At 34.3% G+C, this 22,969-nt stretch overlaps 2 protein-coding genes across 2 annotated transcripts in view; one reads left to right on the top strand and one right to left on the bottom strand.

The window, feature by feature from the left end:
• LOC106140012 (nephrin) overlaps positions 1-22,969 on the top strand; it is a 107,723-nt gene that overhangs the window by 8,747 nt on the left and 76,007 nt on the right. The gene's annotated exons all lie outside the window — the stretch shown is intronic.
• On the bottom strand, positions 148-2,164 carry LOC106139388 (uncharacterized). Its single transcript, XM_013340824.2, has 2 exons — positions 865-2,164; positions 148-766 (listed from the first exon to the last, which is right to left on the bottom strand). The coding sequence occupies exons 1-2, from the start codon at positions 1,901-1,903 to the stop codon at positions 372-374; spliced, it is 1,434 nt and encodes a 477-aa protein (XP_013196278.2). The 5' UTR covers positions 1,904-2,164; the 3' UTR covers positions 148-371.

The raw sequence follows: 22,969 nt of genomic DNA, 5'->3' as shown, positions 1-22,969 counted from the left end.
ATTTTTCGTCTTCAAAAAAAAACTATCTACCGAAAATCAAAGTATGTAATTTTTATTTGAAAATTTATTTGGTAACAAGAATTTTATTTTCTAGAAGTATTAATGATAGAAATAACTTCTTCCAAATTATTATTCACACAGATTTTCAATAACTTCTATTTTATTAACAGTAATTTCGTACATGCAGGATTAATATATTATAATAAATGACACTTATTTAAGTAACAATAATATAAGTAACAATAACTTTATTTTCTAGAAGTGTTAACAATAGAGGTAACTTCTTCTAAATTATTATTTATACAGATTTTAAATAACTTCAATTTAATTAACAGTAATTGTGTAAATGCAGAATTAATATATAACAATATTCAAATTATTTTTGAAATTTCTTTCAAGTATTTTATTTCATTAAGATTTTCTTTAATTTCTATTATTTTTTTCAATTTTTCATCTTTAATGATATACTTTCTTCTTTTTTTTTCAGGCGGTGATCCGCATAACATCTTTTCTATCTCTGATTCCTTTATTATTGTCTCTTTTATAAGTTCTTTTATAAGGTGATAAAATCCGGGAGATTTTTTATCTATTATTTGGTTAATGTGATGATGCCAAGCTTCCGCTGAATTTTGAGTTCGTGGCAATTTTAATGTATTTATCAACTCGCAGCTCCAAAATTCCGGAATATATCTTGCGGGGGCACTGCAAGTGCCACTAACATAATTTTCTTCAAACCAATGGGCTAAAGAAATAATATCATCGTCGTCTGAAAAAAAAAAAACAATAGTAAAAATTAAAACTTGCCATGTTATATGTATAGCAAAGTATAAAAATGAGACGTAAAAAATGTAGTTATATATTTACCTTTATAACTGACGAGTAATTTATTAAAATATATAGGAATCTCGTTCGGAGGCAAAAAACTCAGTGCCAAAAGACATTTTACATCTGTTTTAAACTTTATATCACTTGCATATCTTTGTGTTAAACCCCTTTGTTGAACTTGCCGATATAATATTTGCCCGAGATGAAAGTGGCAGCCATGTAGTATCACATTCTCAAAATTAGATTTTAAACTTTGGATTGCCGCCTTTTCGAAGTCCAAAATACATATTTTTGGATGAAATTCTAAATCATTTTCCACTCCGTATTCTTGTAATAATTCAAATATCATGTCGTATGTTTTCTTATCTTTGTTTGTGCATAAACAATACAGTAAAGGGAACGTTTTTGTTTTATTTCCTGTTACTGATAAATTACCATGTATGGTGTATAATTGTTGAAATATGTGTGGCACAATCTTAAATGTACCATCAAGGACCCAAAAATCTGCTTGTTGCAATAATTGCATCATGTTTTTCGTTGACAGTAACAAAATTCGCTTATTATTATTGTAAATCCGATCTTTGATGACAAAACATTGACCATTTATTTGCATTTCACTTTCATCTATTTCAAATAAAATATCAGTGGGCTCTTTCTTTTTTGGGACCTTTGATCTAGCTCTATACATCACCTGCTTAAGAGCTGATTGACTAGGTAAATGATCTAGAAATTCTGGAGTGCAATCACTTTGATTATTTTGCAAAATTTGGCATACCTTTAATCCGGTTCTTGCATCCTCTTTCAATTTTTGCCTAAAATCCGAGATTTCTTTATCAAGTGGATTTGGCTCATGATTGTGCTTATTACTGCATTTTAAAACATTATGTATCATATCATTTGCACTATTTACTTCTGTAACTAATGTTGCACAACATTTATAAATGTAGTGTTTTCGTGAATCACAGCACCAGTAAAATTTAGTATTGTTCACTTTGTTTTTATAATAACTGAATCCTTCATAATGTAATTTTAATCCACCTCTATTGGATTTATACACTTTTGCTAAATTATCAGACATTTTAATAATAATGATAAACAACAATATGTGTATGAGATGTTTAGACAGACAATGATGTTTATTATCTAACTACCGTAAAAATAATTAATAATATTAATTTTACAGCAACACAACAAAAAATGTTTTTGCTCCATTTATTTTACCAGGCTAAATGTTTTACTTTAGAAGATTAACACTATGTATTTAAACATTACGTTTTTGGATTACTCTATATCACATTTGAATCTTGTGACAGAGCGCTATAGGTAGGTTTAGGTTGCGGCGGGGTGGCCCTTGGGCCATGGGGGTAACCTATCACAAACTAGATTTGATTTTCAATAACTTCTATTTTATTAGGACCCTAAAGGCCGAAGTAAAGTGAACCTGTAGAGTTATAAAAATAATAAGTGTTAGCGAAAAACAGCGCCGTAATTTTTTGAATGATTCATTAAATATAATATAAATATATATGTCACAGTCAAAACTCTTAACCAGTCAAAAGTACTATTGACTAGCACTTAACCAGTCAAAAGTACTATTGACTAGCAAAATCAGTTAAAAGTACTTTTGACCGTTGCTGCATGAAGCAGGTACGCGCTCTTACTAACAAATAAGTAGTCGTATTCTTTTCGGACATTGTTCTCAGACGCGACATGCATGTGATAGGTTCGAAGGGTGATCGCGAGCGCAGCGAGCGATCACCCTTCGAGTGTTAGGTATTTTTTTTGTAAACCACCCAAAAAGCTTTTTTGTTGCTAGTCAAAAGTACTTTTGACTGGTTAAGAGTTTTGACTGCAACATATACATGGATAAATCACACAGATTGAGCCAAACCCAAAGTAAGTTCAAAACTTGTGTTATGGGATACTAACTCAACGATACTATATTTTATAACAAATACTTAAATAAATAAACACCCAAGACCCGGATCAATCAGAAAAAGTTCATTTACACACAAATAGAACATAACTACAAAGTATATACTCTGTATATATAAACATTTTGGATTTCAAAATTATGATTGAACTTATTTGGTATTTGTCATGTTGTATTTTAATAATAGCGAAAATAATTTTTAGTTTAAATAATTATTTTCTTTATGAAACGTACAGAAATAGTATCATCGGTTTAACGTTAGGTTGCAATGCAAAGCATATACATTTCAAAAATATAACCACCGAAAATCGGAATTTCAACCAGATGGAATAAGATATTTCGGTCAAATGAAAATATTGAAAATAAAAAAAATTACGAAACGTTTTTGGTATTTTCAAATTCGTAACTAAAGAATTCTAGTTTGTGATAGGTAACCGGTCAAGCGCATTCAAATATTAATAATATTATATTAAAAAAAAAAACAATCATAGCAATTACCTACAGCAGTAAAAAAAATACATTGAAGTTTATTTGAAAAATGAACAACCAATTTCATCGCTAATTTTACGAGTTAAATGTTCTGTACTATGAAATATGTCTTCCTGCCATTTCTAGGCTATAAAATTTCAAACTTTCAGACCAATATCTTCAGGTTAAGTCAAAGTATTTCATGGATCTAGAATAGAGTTCCTTCATTTCAATCAAACTAGATCTTTTTTTTATATTGAGTTGTTTCTAGGGCCATGTGGTTCGTTCATTTATTGATTTATATAATCACGTCTATATCCCTTGCGGGGTAGACAGAGCCAGCAGTCTTAAAAGATTGACAGGCCACGTCCAGCTGTTAGGCTTAGTATGGTTCCCGGCACCAATTAAAAAACGAATAGGACCACTTCATCTCTTTCCTATGCATGTTGAAAAGACGACTAAGGGATAAGTTTATTAACTTGGGATTCTTCTTTTAGGGGATGGACTGGCAGCGTGTCACTTTTCGAATCTCAATTCTATCATCAAGCCAAACAGCTGAACGTGGCCTATCAGTCTTTCCAAGAGTGTTGGCTGACATTATTATATATGTATAAGGTATATGATGATCTTGGTACGTAGATTTCGGCAAGACTGTAAAAGACAATTAGGGGAAATATTTTTGATTACTGTTCCACTTATTTGAGAGATTTGGTACTTTCTCATTTCATCCTTTACTCATCGTTTACAAAAAGAACCAGGCTAGGGAAAGTTCACCAACATTGCGAATAAAACCCATAATAAATATAAACCCATATAAATATAACCCAGCCAACATAATAAATATTAGGAAAAGAAAAAGAAAAATTGCAAAAAGGAGTGATGTTTCATTTAATGCTATTGGTAACCAAAGTCCAAAATTTATGAATACCACGTTTATGAAAGTATGAAAAAGCGCCTTTTTATAAATAAACAACCAAGCCACTCAACTTCAACCGACTGAAATAATTTGTTTGAAGATTGCACGATATGTTTTCTGTCTTGGCGTGCTAGCGGAGAGGATGAGAAAAATATAGTTTTAACAAAAGTTACATGTAGCAGAAAATAGTGGGAGTATGTTAAAAATGCATACATAGAAGTAAAAAGAAGAAGGAACAAGTAGAGTCCTTGAACAAAGTTTTTTTAAGTTTATGTCGTACACATACATACATACATAAAATCACGCCTCTTTTCCGGAGGGGTAGGCAGAGACTACCTCTTTCCACTTGCCACGATCTCTGCATACTTCCTTCGCTTCATTCACATTCGGGTACACAGACGTAGATAAAAATTAAGACAGAGTGTGGCTTGAAAAAAAGTGAAGTATCGCAATGGCGGCATTGTACGCATGTGTCTGAGTAACAGAAAACTTTTCATTTCGTGAGATAATCTATGACGTAATGCCGGTTTATTTTGTCGTCTAGTCTCTCTGTCTGCCTTTTTTCTAACTAGACATCCAGTGAAAATTCTGCAGTGTTGTTTGTTCCGCTGCTTCTTCTACACATGCGCTTTGAAAGCGGTAAATAATAGAAATAATTAGACTTAATTTATACTGACATTAAAAAGCGATACCTTGTATCCAATTTTGTAAATCAATTCATTTCTTTTTCTGCCCTTTCTTGCATTCTTTGTACAAGAAATGGGGCTTATACATAAGGGGAAATATACCTACATAAAAAAATAAAGTACACTTAAAAAGGGGCCGTTCCGACGCTGCATGAAAATATTGATGAATTCCGTTAAAGCAAATAAAAGTATCTGAATGTAGCAACTAGAAATATGTTAAATAGTCTCTGCTTAACCTTGCAGGAAAGAGGTGTGATCAAATATAATACGTAGATTATTAACTAATTTGTCAGTCACCCTAATTCAATATAAATATATGTAGGTTTTTAAAAAGAGGACATTGACTGACTCATTGACTAATAGCGCACCGACCCAACTAATTAAAAATTTGGTTTAAAATTTGATGCTTTTCAGGGTGCAGCCGTGGGCGTACTAAAAAAATAATTAAAAAACACATTTTGGCTGTTAAATTAAACGTAGCCTAAAAATTTATCAACTCATCAATGTATCGGATGGGACAGACATTAGTTGATCCTTGGGGAAGGCTTCCGCCTGCTAATGTACTAAACTACTGACAGCCTATTTCGATCAGAAGCCATCCATCTGGTTCCCCTGTGATATTACACACATTTCCGATGTGTTAATAGTAGATATGTACAGAAGGTCACACAGAAAAGGATACCACTTTCGTAATGAGCCCTATTGAAGTTGTTATATTTTTCTATGTAGCCTCCTGTACTAACTTTAGCCCGCTTTTCTGTTTATTATCTTATGTACTCTTTCCTTTTATGAATGTTTATCTTTCTAGTTTCTAACGTGTGGCTTCGTATATTTATCATATTACGGTAATCCCATGGGAACAGTATTTTTGCTATACTCTATTTCCTTATCAGTGCTACTTACAATGTTTAATTTTTATGAAGATTGGTTAAAAAAAAACCTTCCATATTGTATTTTCATATAAAAAGATTTTAGTACGAAGAGAGTTATGACTGTTGATGACTCGAAAGAAGTATGCAGGGATCGTAGCAAGTGGAATGATGTAGTCTCTGCTTACCCAGGAAAGAGACGTGATTTTATTTATACATATACGTATATATATTATATTATATACGTATATATATCATATACGTATATATATTACATTATACATATACGTACAGCATGCAACGGATTTGCTTTTACATTTGCAAAATATACACACATAAAATCACGCCTCTTTCCCGGAGGGGTAGGCAGAGACTACCTCTTTCCACTTGCCACGATCTCTGCATACTTCCTGCGCTTCATCCACATTCATAACTCTCTTTATGCAAGCTCGGCGGTTTCGGGTACTTTTGACCTGACCCTTTACCAGGACGACCTTAATTTAATCAAGATACGTTCGTTGCGAAATATATAAAAAAATAATAATATAAAATAATGTACCTGCCTTATAAATGCCCGCGGAAGGATGTGAATGTCACTGCGGCGTAAGGTAGAATTATGGCTCTGTTAAATCTCGACAGGAATGCCTCAGAACGGGGGTTTAGCCGTGTCGTCGGTTCCCGTACATTTATAAGGATTAGTCCGTCCCTAGCGCCCTACTTTTGAAATATTTTCTAAGAGAATAGTGATACTAACAAGGGGACATTATGAAACTTTTCGAATCTTAAATAGCTGGTAGGTAATTTAATATAAGACTGTTCAGGGAAAGAACAAGAATACGTTCAATACCAATTTAATTATTTATTTTATAATTTTAACAATACAAGCGATGCGCACCAAATTAATTTACAAAGCGGAAGGAAGTAAAAAGTGTTGCCACTAACAAAATTATAATGATTTTTTTTGAACATGGGACAAAACAGGTTAGCTAGCAAGTAAGTTCAATATTTCTGTTATGGTATTGTATGTATGTTTATGATGCTATATTTTTTGTCGTTGATGTTGCCCAATAAACATTTTTAATTTTTATATATTATTTTTTTTATTTAATAAATTAATAAACATCCCAATTTCAATTAAAGAAAAGCCCAATTAAATATGTCCAGTTATTTAATTATCCGGTCAAGTTGCGTTCAACTTTTAATTTTTTTGTTTAAAACTATACAGCGAATAACTTGAGATTATTATTTATCTGTAATTGTAATCAATAACAGATTTTGAAATTTCGCGTTAAATTATACGCAGTTGCTCGGTGACCACGGATCGTTGTAATATGATTCGAAATTTCCGCGATAAATTAAAGGTACATTACGTGCACGTTTAATACAGACCTGTATTATTTATAAATCTCTTATCCAATCCATATATTTAATCCAGTAACCAAATTTCTGGTATTTCTTATTCACTTCTTTCCCAAAAAATATCTTAAAGTATTTTCGACCTGATTTGTGTTATCTGTAAAATTTATTAAAAGCTCTTCACAGCAAGATTACAACATCAGAAATAAATTTATATTTCAGTTAGTTTCCGACTATTTTTTAAAAAGACATGACAAATATAATAAATTTTCCGCGCTAAGGCCTAAGTCCACAACTGACTACCAGCCCGTTCTAGTTTATAGCCCTCTAAATCAACTGTTTATTTTTAACAAACACAGCTAGAATGGTGTAGTGTATTAGTATATACGTTGAGAATTTTTAAAAGAATTTTTCTATTTTCTTTTAAAAGTACTAATTTACTTTTTAACAGATTCAAAATTACTCGTATTGATAGCATATTTTTTAATGCTGCAGTGCAGTTTGTTACCGCTTCTTCAGCACTAACACTTTGGAAGCGGCACTAAACATAGTTTTTAAGTTAGTTGGACATCAACCAATGCTGTGAAACTAGAAGATATGATAATTATTAAATCATATTTAAATTGTCCCAATATAATGAAAACAAAAATTGGTATTTGAATTTATTATTTTGAAAAAACAAATGGTTCCAAAAAAGCTATCATTTTTAAAGACACCAAAAGATGCAATATTTAACCCACCACGTACCTTACAAATATGCATTTGTTTTTATATTTTCATCTTTCAAATTCAATCACAATTTTTTATTTTATTTCACTGCAGCTACTGCATTCTATAAAACTATATAACAGTTAAGGGAATTAAAACTTTGTAAGTCAAGAAACAGAGTCAATTACAGTTTTAACAAGCACGATAATTAAACTTTCACGAAGCTACGGCGCCTAGACATTTCTTATATTGAAAAAGGGGAATATAAAGCGATAGAAAAAAATCGTTTACAACATTTTTATTTGAAGGTCACGCGATAACACACGCACCCCCTTTTATTGTTCGGCAGTGTACTTCCCTAAGGCTATTATCTATATACGATTTTTGTTGCCTGCGACAGTGCGATTAATCGTAGCTATGAGTGAAATATTTTTATTTTTTGCTATCTTTAGCTCATTTAAGCCATTAGGTGATTTTGTCTATTGAATTAAAAGTAAATTATGTAGAATTTGCTTTGAAACCATTTATGACATGTTGACCAATTTTAAAATTTGTTCAGTAATTCATACACTATACACCAAGTTAGCTTGGTGTAGCTTTAAATGAACCAGATATATCATATCGTTTAAATATATACCTAAAGTCAAGACGTTTTTCCGAAGGGGTAGGCAGAGATTTCATCTTTTCACACACGGCTAGACTAGGATAGATAGTGTGTGAAAATAGTGCTATCTATCCTAGTTACCTTTGGATATCGTAGGATATTTGGTATCGTAGAGTTACTCTCGGAGGGGTAGGCAGAGACTTCATCTTTCCACTTACCACGATCTCTGCATACTTCTTTCGCTTCATCCACATTCATAAGCCTTTTCAAATAAGCTCATTGGTTTCAGGTAATATTATCATATAAATACTGTGTTGATTATAATTACACTTCACAAATCACTCCCGGAGGGTAGGCAGAGACTAAATCTTTCCACTTGCCACGATCTCTGCATACTTCTTTCGCTTCTTCCACATTCATAACACTCTTCATACAAACTCGGCAGTATTGGGTACTCCTGACCTATTATAACTTATCATTGATATCATACGAAAAAAAGTCGCCCGTCTACACCGGCACAAAATCGGTCGCGTGCGGTGTCGTATGTATTTTGCATGTGAAAGAGCTACTCGACGGCCCAGCGGCAAAAAGGTGCGTGATCTTTGTCGGATACACGGAGAAATTTATGAGGCATAGAGTATAATAACTTTTATTAGATAACGCCTGTAGGTCAGAGCTGCGGCCTTGCGTCGTCGTTAGAAAAAACGAGACGTTTTGTCTATGTGCAAATTGTGTTGGTATTTTTGGCATTATCTATTTAAGAGAAAAATAGAGTACTAGACAGTAAATGGTCCTTTTAGTATAAGCTAAATATATGTATATTTATAATTATATATAAATAATGGCTAATCTTATCTACCTGCTTCCATATAAATCGGTTTTGTTTTTTAGTTGTAACATGTAATTGTCTGTTTTAATAAAGTAACTCTTTTCTAAGTTAGGAATATGAATTTTACTTTGACTCTTCCTATGCAGGTTTGTTTTAGTTGTAACACATACAAACATATAATCACTTCTTTATCCCTCACGGGGTAGACAGAGTCATCAATTATGAAAATTCTGTAGGTAAAGCCACTTTTAATTGCAGGTGGTTTATGATGGAACTGATATGAATTGTGACATGTTTTAGGTGGATCGTGTGAAATTCTTAAGTAAAGAACTGACAATGTTATCCCTAATTGCTTATATTATAAATGCAAGTCTATCGGCCAGTCTTTTCTGCTTTCACAGCTGAACCGCTGGACCGATTTGAATGAAATTTGGTATGCATACAGTTTAGCCGCGTTCTAAAATATAAAACTTTTTCCAAAAATCAAGAGCTTAAATAGTAAACGGTGAAAGTTTATATGAAAATCAATAATGCTGCCCGTGCGAAGTCGGATAGGGTCACTAGTCTGTAAATAAATAATTCGCTGTCATGAAGGTGAGTGAAATGTGTCTACACAGGCGGGTGTTTATGAAAACTAAAATAAAAATTTAAATTATTTTAAACTTTTTCGTTGCATTATACTATCTATCTATACATATAATAAATCTGTAGAAGGGTCAATTCTGTACATTGAAAATATTGAAAAAATAAATAGCAGGGGGTGTTACTGGATCGATACCAAACACAAATATGTGATTAAAAAAATTTTTGTCTGTCTGTCTGTATGTTCAGGCATCACGTAAAAACTAACAGTTCGATTTTGATGAAACTTGGTATAATTATACCTTATTATCCTGGGCATAAAATAGGATACTTTTTATCTTGGAAAAATACGAAGAAAAAAAAATCTTAATTTTTCAGTTTATCCATAGACGTTATTCTGTAGAACCGCGAACACATGTTACGTTACCCGCAGTGGATTCAGCGCCGTAATTTGTAGCGCCGAAAGTCGGATTTAGCTTGAACCGTTTGCGGCACACGCGGGCCGCTACTAATTACTATGAAAAAAATACCACATTAATTCCCGTCAAGCTGAAAATGAGTATAATTGTTTAAAACACAATCAAAAGCATTATTTCAAAATTCCCCATGATACCGGTTTAAGGAAAAAAAATTATCCAAGGTCAAAGGTAAAAAATGGGTGTTTCGCGATTTTCTTCAAAACGATAAGTTTTTCCAATCGGAAAATTACCTCAGACATTAATTGTATATCATAAAGTTATCTATAAAAAAGGTATCAATATTTTTTTTCAATAAAGCTACCGTTTCTGAGATATAACGATGCAAAAAGTTGCAAGCGTCATAATATGCACACGTTTCCACGCCACCTCTGAGGTAGTGTACTATTAGCGCGTTTTTTTTTTAACATTTTTATTATTAAACTTGAAAATGTCTGAAATAGGTTAGAATAAACACGTGTTTTCAATACGCAGTGGCACTCAAGACTAACTTTCGCATTTATTATTTAAAAAAATTTGAATAACCCTAAGTGAAGAAAATCATCTTAGGACAATAATAGAGATTACAATTAAATCAAAATTAAAACTAAAACTACTTATAAAAAGAAAGAAAAAAGATGACTACCATCTAAAATTTAATTTATAAATTGTACAGTCCCTGCATAGTATCAACATGCGGGAGTGTGCCCAGAAGGCTGGCAGCATTGCCAATTTGAATGGCAATGCTGATTCTCTGAGCCAGATAATTTCCAGCCCTCCGGTCAAGAGATACCTCAATCAGCTTCTTCGACAATTGTTGGAAAAGCTGATGGGCAGATAGGCCCAGGTCCCAGAATTTCTACCCCAAAAGTTTCAAAAGTATAGGTATTACCGATACCTATATATTTGCTCATTTGAAGCAGAACCGGCCTTAGATTTAGTAACCTGAAGATGAGACGGCGCAAGTGTGTCGACACAAGTAGCATCCCACACGAAAGGCCGCCCTAATCTCCAGGGTGCGAAAGTCATACCATCCGGTCTCTTGGCATCATCCCGAGCCAGACCGTTTGGTTCTAGAACGGCTGAAACATGGATGGTGGCAAGAGCACGGAGGATTATATTATTTAGGGCGGCATGGCGCCCTAAACGGCCGGCACTCCTAGGGCATGAGAGGCCGTGGTGTCCATAGCCGTAAACAGTATCCCCGCAAGGACTACTATCATTAAAGACTAACGGTATTTCATGTGTTGAGCATTCTGAGATAAAGCAGATATACGACCCTAGCCACGTACACAATTAAACAGATAGACAGATGTTGTCTCAAGGTTTCACTACAGTATAAATGAAGGGACTGAGTTTCATTATACTTATGTATATTTTATATTTTGAATTCAAGTTAAAATTACCGACGGAACAATATTTTTACTTATATTACTGCTACACAGAGTATGTACGAGACGTGCTTATGCATATTATGACGCTTGCAACTTTTTGCATCGTTATATTTCAGAAACGGTAGCTTTATTGAAAAAAAATATTGATTCTTTTTTATAGATATTTTGCCGTTTTGAAGAAAATCGTGAAAACCCCATTTTTTACCTTTAACCTTGGGTAATATTTTTTCCTTAAACCGGAATCATGGGGAATTTTGAAATAATGCTTTTGATTGTGTTTTAAACAATTCTTCTCTTTTTCAGCTTGATGGGAATTAATGTAGCTTCATTCTTATTTTTTGGTTTAAATTGACCGGACTACTTACTACAGAACGCGAACTCAACAGCAGTAGCTCAAAAGAGGGATCTCCATAATTATTATAGGCCTAGCCGTAATTGGGTCCAATAGATATTTATAAGATTTCATTGTCAGAGTTACTCAAAATGGATAAATAAACCCTCCACGCGAAAACCGACATCCGCGCGGACGGAGTCGCGGGAGGAAGCTAGTTTATAAATAATACAGTTATTAAACGCGCACGTAACGTATCTTTATTTTATCTGAGTCATTTTATTACAATGATCCGTGGTCATCGAGCGACTATTGTCATGATTCGAAACGGCCGAGATGAAATTAAGGTACGTTACGTACGCATTTAATACTTGTTTTATATATAAATAGTAAGTGTGTAGTAGTAGTGTTTTATATTGTTCTTTTAGGCGATGGGCTAGCAACCTGTCACTATTTGAATCCCAATTCTATCTTAAAGCCAAATAGCTGAACGTGGCCTATCAGTCTTTTCAAGACTGTTGGCTCTGTCTACCCCGCAAGGGATATAGACGTGATTATATGTAAGTATTAATAGTAAAGTTAATTGCCTCGTGCAATTTCCCCGTACGTGAAGTATAATGAAACTCGAAATATGTAATCTAAACCAGTCTGAGTGGGTTCAACGACCCTACCTTTTCTAGTGTACTTGTAATATGTACTTTAAGATTACTGAGTTAGGGAGATGTGTAATATCCAAATTATTTTTTTTTTAATTATAACAAGTTTCGAAGAGCATACCAATCTTAATGTTGGTCATCTTTTTCTGTTATGAGGTTAAACGGAAATACAAAACAATTTTTTTAATGGCATGTCATGATTTTTATATATATAAAAAAATCTTGGATTCTTCTTGGGTCCGGGACAGTCTAGATTTAGTTTCAGAAATATAAATGATAGTTTATTATAGTATAATAGAGAAAGAACAATGTGTACCACCCGCTTCCCTGTCCTCTGTCTAATAATCAGTCTTATATTTTGCGCCTTGAGGTAAAAGAAAAAAATCTAACATTTTTTTTAATTCTCATCTTCTTTTCTATACTCTATAACCTAACACAACAATAATGATTCTCTACGTACACGACAGACAGCTTATCACGCCACTTTTAGCATCCCCATCCCGACAGGGTGAAAAATGAACAGAACCTGCAAAGAAAATTCCCTGAAAAAAAGCACCTTGTTAAGTTAATGGCTGGTCTCATTACTATGGAAAAAGTTTAAATAGGGATCACCATATAGGGGGGAGGAAGAACGGAATGTTATTAATTCAATGGCAATGTTTCGAACGATTTCAAAATATTCGTCGCGTTATTTTTTTTTTTACTTTTAAATAATTTGAGTTTCGATTTTCATCAAATATGTTTTTCATTTTTTTAATACCTAATAATTCTACGAATTAAGTTAAGTCTTTCTTATATCACAATGTATATTAAGCACTACACACAGTATAGTAAATGTATATTAATTATATTGTTTATTACCTATTAAATAATAATTATATATAATATATAACTTTTATATGTGACTTTAAACTCCAAAAAGGAAAACAGAATTTTTTTTTTATCAAAAAAAAAATATCTCTTTTATTTTTTTCTTATCTACTTCAATTAGACGCTAACATAGCTTAATGTAGGGAAGTATCCCTACATTAATTTATGTTAGCTGACTAATTGAGTTAGGTATTATTAATAGGTTTCCTCTAAATTTTATAAGAACTCATAGTAATAAGTTCTTATAAAATTAAGAGGAAACCTTTCGCCCTTATGTTAATTTCTCACCTTCAAGCAAATCGTCGCTCTCGGAACTCATGCATAATTGACCGAAAACCAGTCAATCAATGACTGACATCTATCGTCAAAGGTCTCATTGCACGAACCGAAGGTAAACTTAGTGGGGTTTGTATTAAATATTTGAACATCGAAGCCAATTACAATTTCAATAGACCAATCCGGGATCATTGTCACGGACAAATGACTCTGGGATTGCTTTGTCCCATTAAAATGTTTTACAAAGAGTAATGCCACGGGGCCCGTAATATCGCGACTGCTGGATATCCACCAAATTGCTTTTGAGAATTGGGATTGTACAGTGAACGACAAATTGAAGTACCTATATTCATTGAGTTTTGTTAAATTTTTGGGCAAATGATGATGTGATTTTTGTCTGAGTGGAGGTTGTTTATAGTTTAAGCATACATATATATTTCTCTGGTGTATCTTCTTAAGAGGAATTTGGGGTGAACTCAATACTACAGTATTTTTATCGATACAGTATTTATCTAGTGTTTATGTTTATAACAAACATACGCAAAAAGATAATGTTCCATTTTAAGCGCCTAAAACCACACGGCTCCTTAACCCTACACATAAATACATACATATGGTCACGTCCCTTTTGGCGTAGACAGAGCCTTGAAAGACAGAGTCTTGAAAAGATTGATAGGCCACGTTCAGCTGTTTGGCTTATTGATAGAAATTGACATTCAAATAGTGACAGGTTGCTAGCCCGTCGCCTAAAAGAAGAATGCCAAGTTTATAAGCATATCCCTTAGTCGCCTTTTACGATATCCATGGGAAAGAGATGAAGTGGTCCTATTCTTTTGTCTATTGGTGCCGGGAACCATACCCTACACATATTTTCATAATTCATTTTTAAATTCAAAGTAACATCGTTCCCACCATAAAGTATATCGCAATATTTATCGCACCTCTTCCATTTTCATTACCGCTCCGTTAAACGCAACTTATGTTGTAACCGTGTACTCCGACCGCGACGCATCGGAGCGGGAAACGAGGCGTCGTCGTCGTCATATTGAGCGTACGACACTGTTGCTCTTTCACTGTATGGAATTAAATGTGTGTGTGTATGTGTGCACATATTTATCAAGCTTTTTCTTTATTTTTATGTACATACATACATACATACATATGATCACGTCTTTATCCCTTACGGGGTAGACAGAGCCAACAGTCTTGAAAAGACTGATAGGCCACGTTCAGCTGTTTGGCTTAATAATGGAATTGAGATTCAAATAGTGACGGGTTGCTAGCCCATTGCCTAAATGAAGAATCCCAAGTTTATAAGCCTTTCCCTTAGTCGCCTTTTACGACATCCATGGGAAAGAGATGGAGTGGTCCTATTCTTTTTTGTATTGGTGCCGGGAACCACACGGCAATTGAATTAAATAAAACCATATTATTGTACTACGAATCTGCATGTCACCTAAAAATATATTCCGTGTTTCCCAATTCGAGTTGGGATTACTATAAAAACCTTCATAACTATTTGTCCGGGCTTTTGTCCGAACCACTCTATAGGTTGTTTTTGATCAACACAAACTTCCCGCACTTAATTTTTGGTCCATTATTAGTTTTCGCGGCTTATGTGTTGAATTACGGACAAGTTAGACCGCTTATTAGAAATTCTAATACACATTTCCATCAAGTTTATTTATTTTGTTATCTAAACTTAAACAAAACACAATATCTGAACGAAAAACGAATAATATTAAAATTTGTTTTGCAATCGCGTTTTCGTAAACAGATCTAATGATTTCGTTGAAATTTGAAATACAAGGAGCAAAAATTCGATCTATTTAGGTCCCAAATCTAGGATATATAGTTTTTCTCTTATTGTTATCCAAAATCATTTGAAACAGTTAATTAACAAAAACACCGTTGTCTGCTTGAATGTTGTGAATGTTTTTGTATTGTAATAAAAAAGTCTTCAGATATCGTCCAATAACGTTCTTCTAAGTGTAACATGAAATTGTGTTTCTTTAGAACATGCGCTAATCTTTGCCTAGCGATAAGACGTCACATATAAGAACAGCACTTAAAAAGTTCAACGTTCGTATAAAAACACATGCTTTTATATTAGAAACGGTGCATAAAATAATCATTTCAGTTCTAATTAAAACCCGGGGTATTGTTCGGGCGAATGCATAGTGGTAACTAGCGTTCAAGATGTCAAATGCAAACTACTGGAGTTTTTCTAGCAAAGGTTTTCTTATTAGTGTCCTTCCCACGACGGCGACAAACTGAAGTGAAAAGAGTAAATGTATACATGGAATTAAGGCTTTTCGTACACGGTGACACTTTTTACTATAATCCATAAAATATATTGAATAATATATACTCGTATATGGGCCTGTTTGAAGCAGAACACTGATTAAAACAAATTTATGTGACAACCATGTATTGCGTTTTTAGAAATAAAATTTATAGATAATATAATATTAAGTAATAATATTTTGATTAATTCATAATACTCGTATTATAAATGTGAAAATGTGATTCTATTTAAATTCTATTTGAATTTAAATTCCATTATCTAGCCATACAGCTTAACGTGGCCTTTCAGTATTTTCAAGACTGATGGTTGGGTCTGTCTTCCCCGCAAGGAATATAGACATGATTATTTGTGTGTATAGTATTTACCGGATATATAAATATAAAAAAAAATGGTTTAAATCTTACAACATTTGATTATTTCATAATATATACTATAATAGATATAATCAAATCGAAAGTTTCTATTATAATAATTATTTCTGTAATGTATTGAGCGAATATGAACTTTTACGTATTGATAACTTTTTGATGATTTTTATGTTATTTCAATAACGCATTAATTAAAAGGATGAGCGAAAATTCAAGTCAAAATAATTAATACCAATTTCGCACTTTAAATGTTTTGGCGATATCATTTAATTAACCTTTATCATTATGTTTTTTAACAAACAAAACAAAAAACATTACCCGTATTTGCTTCTTAAATCAGCAATAATATTTAAAAGCTTTTCTCTAATCACTAAGACTAGACTTAATGACAAATAGTTGTACAGTGTGCAATATGCCTTACCTAAGACCGAGAGCACAGTGTGGCGTGTTGTCTATATTGTGTTAGCATTTGCATTGTAAACTAACAGCGTGTAAGCAATGGGCCAGTCGTGTGCGCTTGACTTTGAAATAAACATCGTAATATTTCGGTGAAAACTGAGTAAGTTCTATGTAAATTTATATTTTGCACACGAATTTGGCTTGTTCAAATTAAGGATGTCCTGGTAAAGGGTCAGGTCAAAAGTACCCGAAACCGCCGACCTTGCATGAAGAGAGTAATGAATGTGGATGAAGCGAAGGAAATATGCAGAGATCGTAGCAAGTGGAAAGAGGTAGTCTCTGCCTACCCCTCCGGGAAAGAGGTGTGATTTTATGTATGTATAATTTGGCTTGCTTGATTTGGATAGAGTCTTCTTCCACTTGACTTTGGTCCCGGTTGCACCTTCATCTCTCTGGAGAGGAGCCCGGGGTACGCCTTTGACCATGGATCCAAGATTGAGTGAGTCTGGTTTTTACGCCAAGCGACTCCCATCTTACGTCCGCAACCTTTGCAGGTAAACCTAACCCGTATTGGATCGATCATGATTATACATTCAGTTTCCTGAAAGTACAGGTTTCCTCACGATGTTTTTCCTCACCGTAAGAGCATCGGTAAGTATTCAAACTAATGTACCTACATAACTTTTGAAAATAGTCATTGCTGGTGTCTTATGATAGAGAATGTTGAATAATATACGTAAGTACATGGGGTAGACAGAGCCAACAGTCTCGAAAATATTGAAAGTCCAGGTTCAGCTGTAGCTCAGCTGTGGCTTCATGGTGGAATTCAGGTTTAAATAGTGACAGGTCGCTAGCCCATCGCCTACAAGGGGAATTTCAAGTTTATAAGCTTTAGGTACTCTTAGTCGTCTTGTACGCCAATCAGAGAAAAGATATAGTGTGGTTCTATTTTATACTGTATATGTAATGTTTTTGGATAATTTACAAATATAGTCCGAAACCGCCGAGCTTGCATGAAGAGAGTTATGAATGTGGATGAAGCGAAGGAAATATGCAGAGATCGTGGTAAGTGGAAAGAGGTAGTCTCTGCCTACCCCTCCGGGAAAGAGGCGTGATTTTATGTATGTATGTACAAATATAGAAGTACTGTGTAATTAAACCAATTCTAAATTTCTGTTTTGGTTTAAACAGCATGCAGTTGAAATTTCATAAACTTGCAATTCTACTTTACAAAGATCTTTTTATTGAAGAGCTCTGTTTTTTTTTTCATACGGCAAATGACGTCATTTGAGTGCATGCATATGCAAATTCAAGTTGGTTTGCTTTTGAAATGTAGGAAGGATGGTTGTTTGAGAAATCTATAAATCTGCAAAGTCAGAAATCTATAGCAAAGTCGAGGCGAATCGCTTGTTATAAATAAAAGCATAATAATATACAACATACATATTAACTTATTTATAGAATATTTTTATTATTTCCTCAAATATTCAAAGCAATATCCAAGGACATTTTCGGTAAAGCGGTAAGCATACAAGTCCCTTCTGGGCGGCGATATCAAACAACGTAACAAAGTAAATACGAAATGTAAACATCCGAATATTATTACGCGTTCCGTATCTCCGCTCAATTATTTTCTTTTCTGTTATCGACTGACGTCAGCGGTGAAGTAATGATGGCGGGTGATGACGTCGACTGTCATTTTTTTGTAAAACTACATCAACAAGTTATAGTTACAGTCATAGAAAGGGAAAGGATGATGAATGATAGTAGATTATAAAAATATTTATGAATGTATTGGTGCCGTGTGGTTTCCCAGCACCAATACAAAAAAGAATAGGACCACTCCATCTCTTTCTCATGGATGTCGTAAAAGGCGACTAAGTGATAGGCTTACAAATTTGGATTTCGTTTTTTAGCCGTAACAGTCTCGAAAAGACTGATAGGCCACGTTCAGGTGTTTGGCTTAACTATAGAATTGAGATACAAATACTGACAGGTTTCTAGTCTATCGCCTAAAAGATGAATCTTAAGTTAATAATCTATTCCTAACTCGCCTTTTACAACATCCGTTGGAAAGAGATGGATCCTTTTTCGGTTGGTGATGGAACTACACGGCAAATTTGATGTTTATACATACATACATATGGTCACGTCTATATCCCTTGTGGGCTAGACAGAGCCAACAGTCTTGAAAAGACTGAATGGCCACGTTCAGCTATTTGGCTTAATGATAGAATTGAGATTCAAATAGTGATAGGTTGCTTGCCCAACGCCTAAAAAAGAATCCCAAGTTTGTAAGCCTTTCCCTTAGTCGCCTTTTACGACATCCATGGGAAAGAGATGGAGTGGTCCTATTCTTTTTTGTATTGGTGCCGGGAACCACACGGCACGATTGATGTTTATAATCTCAAATTATTTGTCTGTTATGTAAAGAACCCAACAAAGTAGCTCTTAAAACCATAAACAAGGAGATTACATTAAAGTTATGCGTGATCATGCATATAAAAAAAAATATGCTGCCCGTTTTGAGAACCTCTTCGCTTTTATCGTTGGTTTCAAATGAAAATATAGCATTATTATCCAACAAATTCCCAACATTACACCACTCGAGGTCATAGCACAAAACAAAACAGTTACAGAAGTATATTCAGTCGAATGCATAGAAATATGACCCGATGTTAGATAGATAGACTCTTTATTGCACCATAAGAAAAAGAAAAACAGAAAAAGAAGCAAAGGTAATGAGGTACAAAGGCGGACTTATCGCTAAAGCAATCTCTTTCAGTCAACCTTAGGGTGGGAAGAAATTAAAATAGAAAGCCGATTGGCGCAGTACAAATAAAATAAAATGCAAAGTATTTAACCTAATATAATTACAATATAAATACATACTACACTGAAATATACTTACATAAATAAATAACTTAAACACTAAATGTTCATAAAAACATAACTGAATGCGTCTGTACTTCCAGGGAACTAAAGAATAGGACTCCATATCTTTCTCATGGATGTCGTAAAAGGCGACTACGGGATAGACTAATAAATTTGGGCTTCTGCTTTTAGGCGATGAGCTAGCAACTTGTCACTATTTGAAACTCATTTCCATTATAAGCCATACAGCTGAACGTGAACGAAATGGAGTGGACCTATTCCCTTTTTAATTGGTGCCGGGAACCACTGTGCTTTATAGAATAAGGTATCTATTGATTCACACAATGAAATACCTAAACATAACTATATTAACAATATACAGTAAAGTTTAGTTATTTCTTAATTGACATTGCCATACGCATGTTACACCTTGAGCGCTGTTTTCTGCGAATTCGTTATTTTACATTTTATTTCGTGACGACGCATCTGTGAAGTCACACGAAAGTCAAGCGTTGCGTGTGAATTACGATTGAAATAACAGTTTTGTTTTAATTTGTTGCCATGAGGTTTAATATGATGTTTTCCAATAGTGTACATACATACATACATACATAAAATCACGCCTCTTTCCCGGAGGGGTAGGCAGAGACTACCTCTTTCCACTTGCCACGATCTCTGCATACTTCTTTCTCTTCGTCCACATTCATAACTCTCTTCATACAAGCTCGGCGGTTTCGGGTACTTTTGACCTGACCCTTTACCAGGACGTCCTTAATTTGATCAAGATACGTTCGTCTAGGTCTTCCCACTCCGACCTTTCCCTCCACACTCTCCTTGTATATCTGCTTAGTCAACCTGCTTTCATTCATCCTCTCCACATGACCGAACCATCTTAACATACCCTTTTCTATTCCTGTAACTACATCTTCTTTCACATCACAACATTCCCTTATCACGCTGTTCCTTATCCTGTCACTCAATTTCACACCCATCATACTCCTTAACGCTCTCATTTCCACTGCATTTATTCTGCTTTCATGCTTCTTTTGCCATACCCAACTTTCACTCCCATACATTAATGTCGGGACCAACACGCCCCTGTGCACAGCCAGTCGAGCCTTTTTGGATAGTTTCTGACTGCTCATAAAGGCATGCAAAGCTCCATTCACCATGTTCCCCGCGTTCACTCTCCTTTCAATATCACTATCATACTTGCCATCTGATGTAAACTTTGATCCTAGATATACAAACTCTTTCACTTGCTCCACTTTTTCTCCTCCAATCAAAATATTACATGCTGTCATTTCTTTCTCCATTTCAAAAACCAGTGTTTTAGTTTTACTTACGTTCACTTTCATTCCTTACTCTTTTAAAGCTTCATGCATACAGTTTACCATCTCCTGTAACTCCTCCGCTGATGACGCCAGTATAACCTGATCGTCGGCATAGAGCAGACATTTGACGAGTAACTCATTCATCCTTAATCCACTTTTAGACTCTTTCAAATCTGTCAAACAGCTATCCATAAATAGGTTGAACAGCCACGGTGACGCAACACATCCTTGCCTAACGCCTTTCTCAATCTTAAACCACTCAGTGTGCGCTCCGTTTATCCTGACACAAGCACTCGAATCCTCATATAAGGATTTCAGTGCTCGTATTAAGAGACTGCTCACCCCATGCATAGAAAGTGCTGACCACAATTCATTCCTCTCAACTCTGTCATAGGCCTTTTCCAGATCTACGAATGTGCAATAGACTTTTTGACTCTTGGCCAAAAACTTTTCGGCTATGCACCGCAAGGAAAAGACCTGATCAGTACATCCCATTCCCTTTCGAAATCCCGCTTGAGCATCCCATATTTTGTCATCAGTTTCATTCCTGACTCTATTAATCAATACCTTAGCATACAATTTGCCGACGACGCTAAGCAGGCTTATACCACGATAATTTTTGCAGTCCAGCTGTGACCCTTTTCCTTTGTAAAGTGGCACGATAACAGCCTTACACCAATCTTTTGGTACTCGGCCGCTTCTCCAACACAAATTGAAAAGGCAGTACAACTGACTAGCTACTACGCCTTTTCCTGCTTTAAGCATCTCGACCGACACTCTATCACACCCAGCAGCCTTTCCCGCTTTCATACTCTTAAGTGCTTCCACAATTTCGAACATTTCAATTTCGCCTTCCATCTCATTCTCTTTTTCTTCGCTATAGCAGAAATCTTTCTTATTTCCTTTCTTTTTTTCAAATAAACTTTCAAAATAGTCCTTCCATATCTTTAGTACACATTCTTCTCCTTTCACAACGCTACCATCCTGGCATCTGATCCTAGTCAGCTCTCTGGTTATAGTATTTCCTCGGGCTGACCTTACGGATTTCCAGAATACTTTCAGATTTGACTGAAAGTCTTCTGATAGCCTTTTATCAAAATCCTCTTTATACTCTTCTTTCTTTCTAATCACAGCTTTCTTAACCAAATCTTTCATTTTCTTATATTCCTTTCGTGCTTCATTCACATCTTCATCTATAACCTCTTGCATTCTTAAGTTAGCTTTTGCTGCTAACAAATCCAGCCATGCTTTCTTCTTTAATCGCACAAGTTCTTGCACATCTTTACTCATCCACGCATTTTTGTGATTTTTTCCTTTCCTTCTTCTACTATATAGTGTATATGTTCGTTTTTATGAATATAATATTTAATTTAAGAACCATCTTCTTGCTTTTATCACGGTTACGTCTTCATCGCTCTATAATTACATATATAAATACATATTGTCACGTCTATATCTCTTGCGGGGTAGACAGGTACCCTACGTACAGTAATGTTTTGGAGACGAGAGTTTCAATGGCGTGAGGCGCGATAGACTAAAGAATAGAATAATTGTAAAATTCATTGTGTTTTCATGCGATGTCGAAGTCGATCTATTTGTTTAAAAAGTAAAATATTTTTAATATTGGCATGATAATAGCCTATGTAATAACTTAAGACAGAAGGTCCTTTAGTTTGAGACTAAATAGATTAACCGACTTGGTATTACAAGGATCCCACAAGTTTTTACGGTAGAAAGACTGAGCTGCGAGACTTGGGTTTTTTTTTACAGGATGTTTTTGATGGTATTAGTAAAAATACACATTGGCATACAGTTGTGTAAGATTTGAATCTGTGCATCAGACTTTTTTATGCAAACTTTGTAGTTAAAAATGTTTATAATCAAAGCGAAAAATAAAATCATACAATATGATAAACTTTGCAATGAAT

This window comes from Amyelois transitella, chromosome 6, assembly GCF_032362555.1.
Source record: "Amyelois transitella isolate CPQ chromosome 6, ilAmyTran1.1, whole genome shotgun sequence".
Classification (NCBI taxonomy): domain Eukaryota; kingdom Metazoa; phylum Arthropoda; class Insecta; order Lepidoptera; family Pyralidae; genus Amyelois; species Amyelois transitella.
Note: the sequence above shows the minus strand (reverse complement) of the source record. Positions and strands in the feature narration are given on the sequence as shown.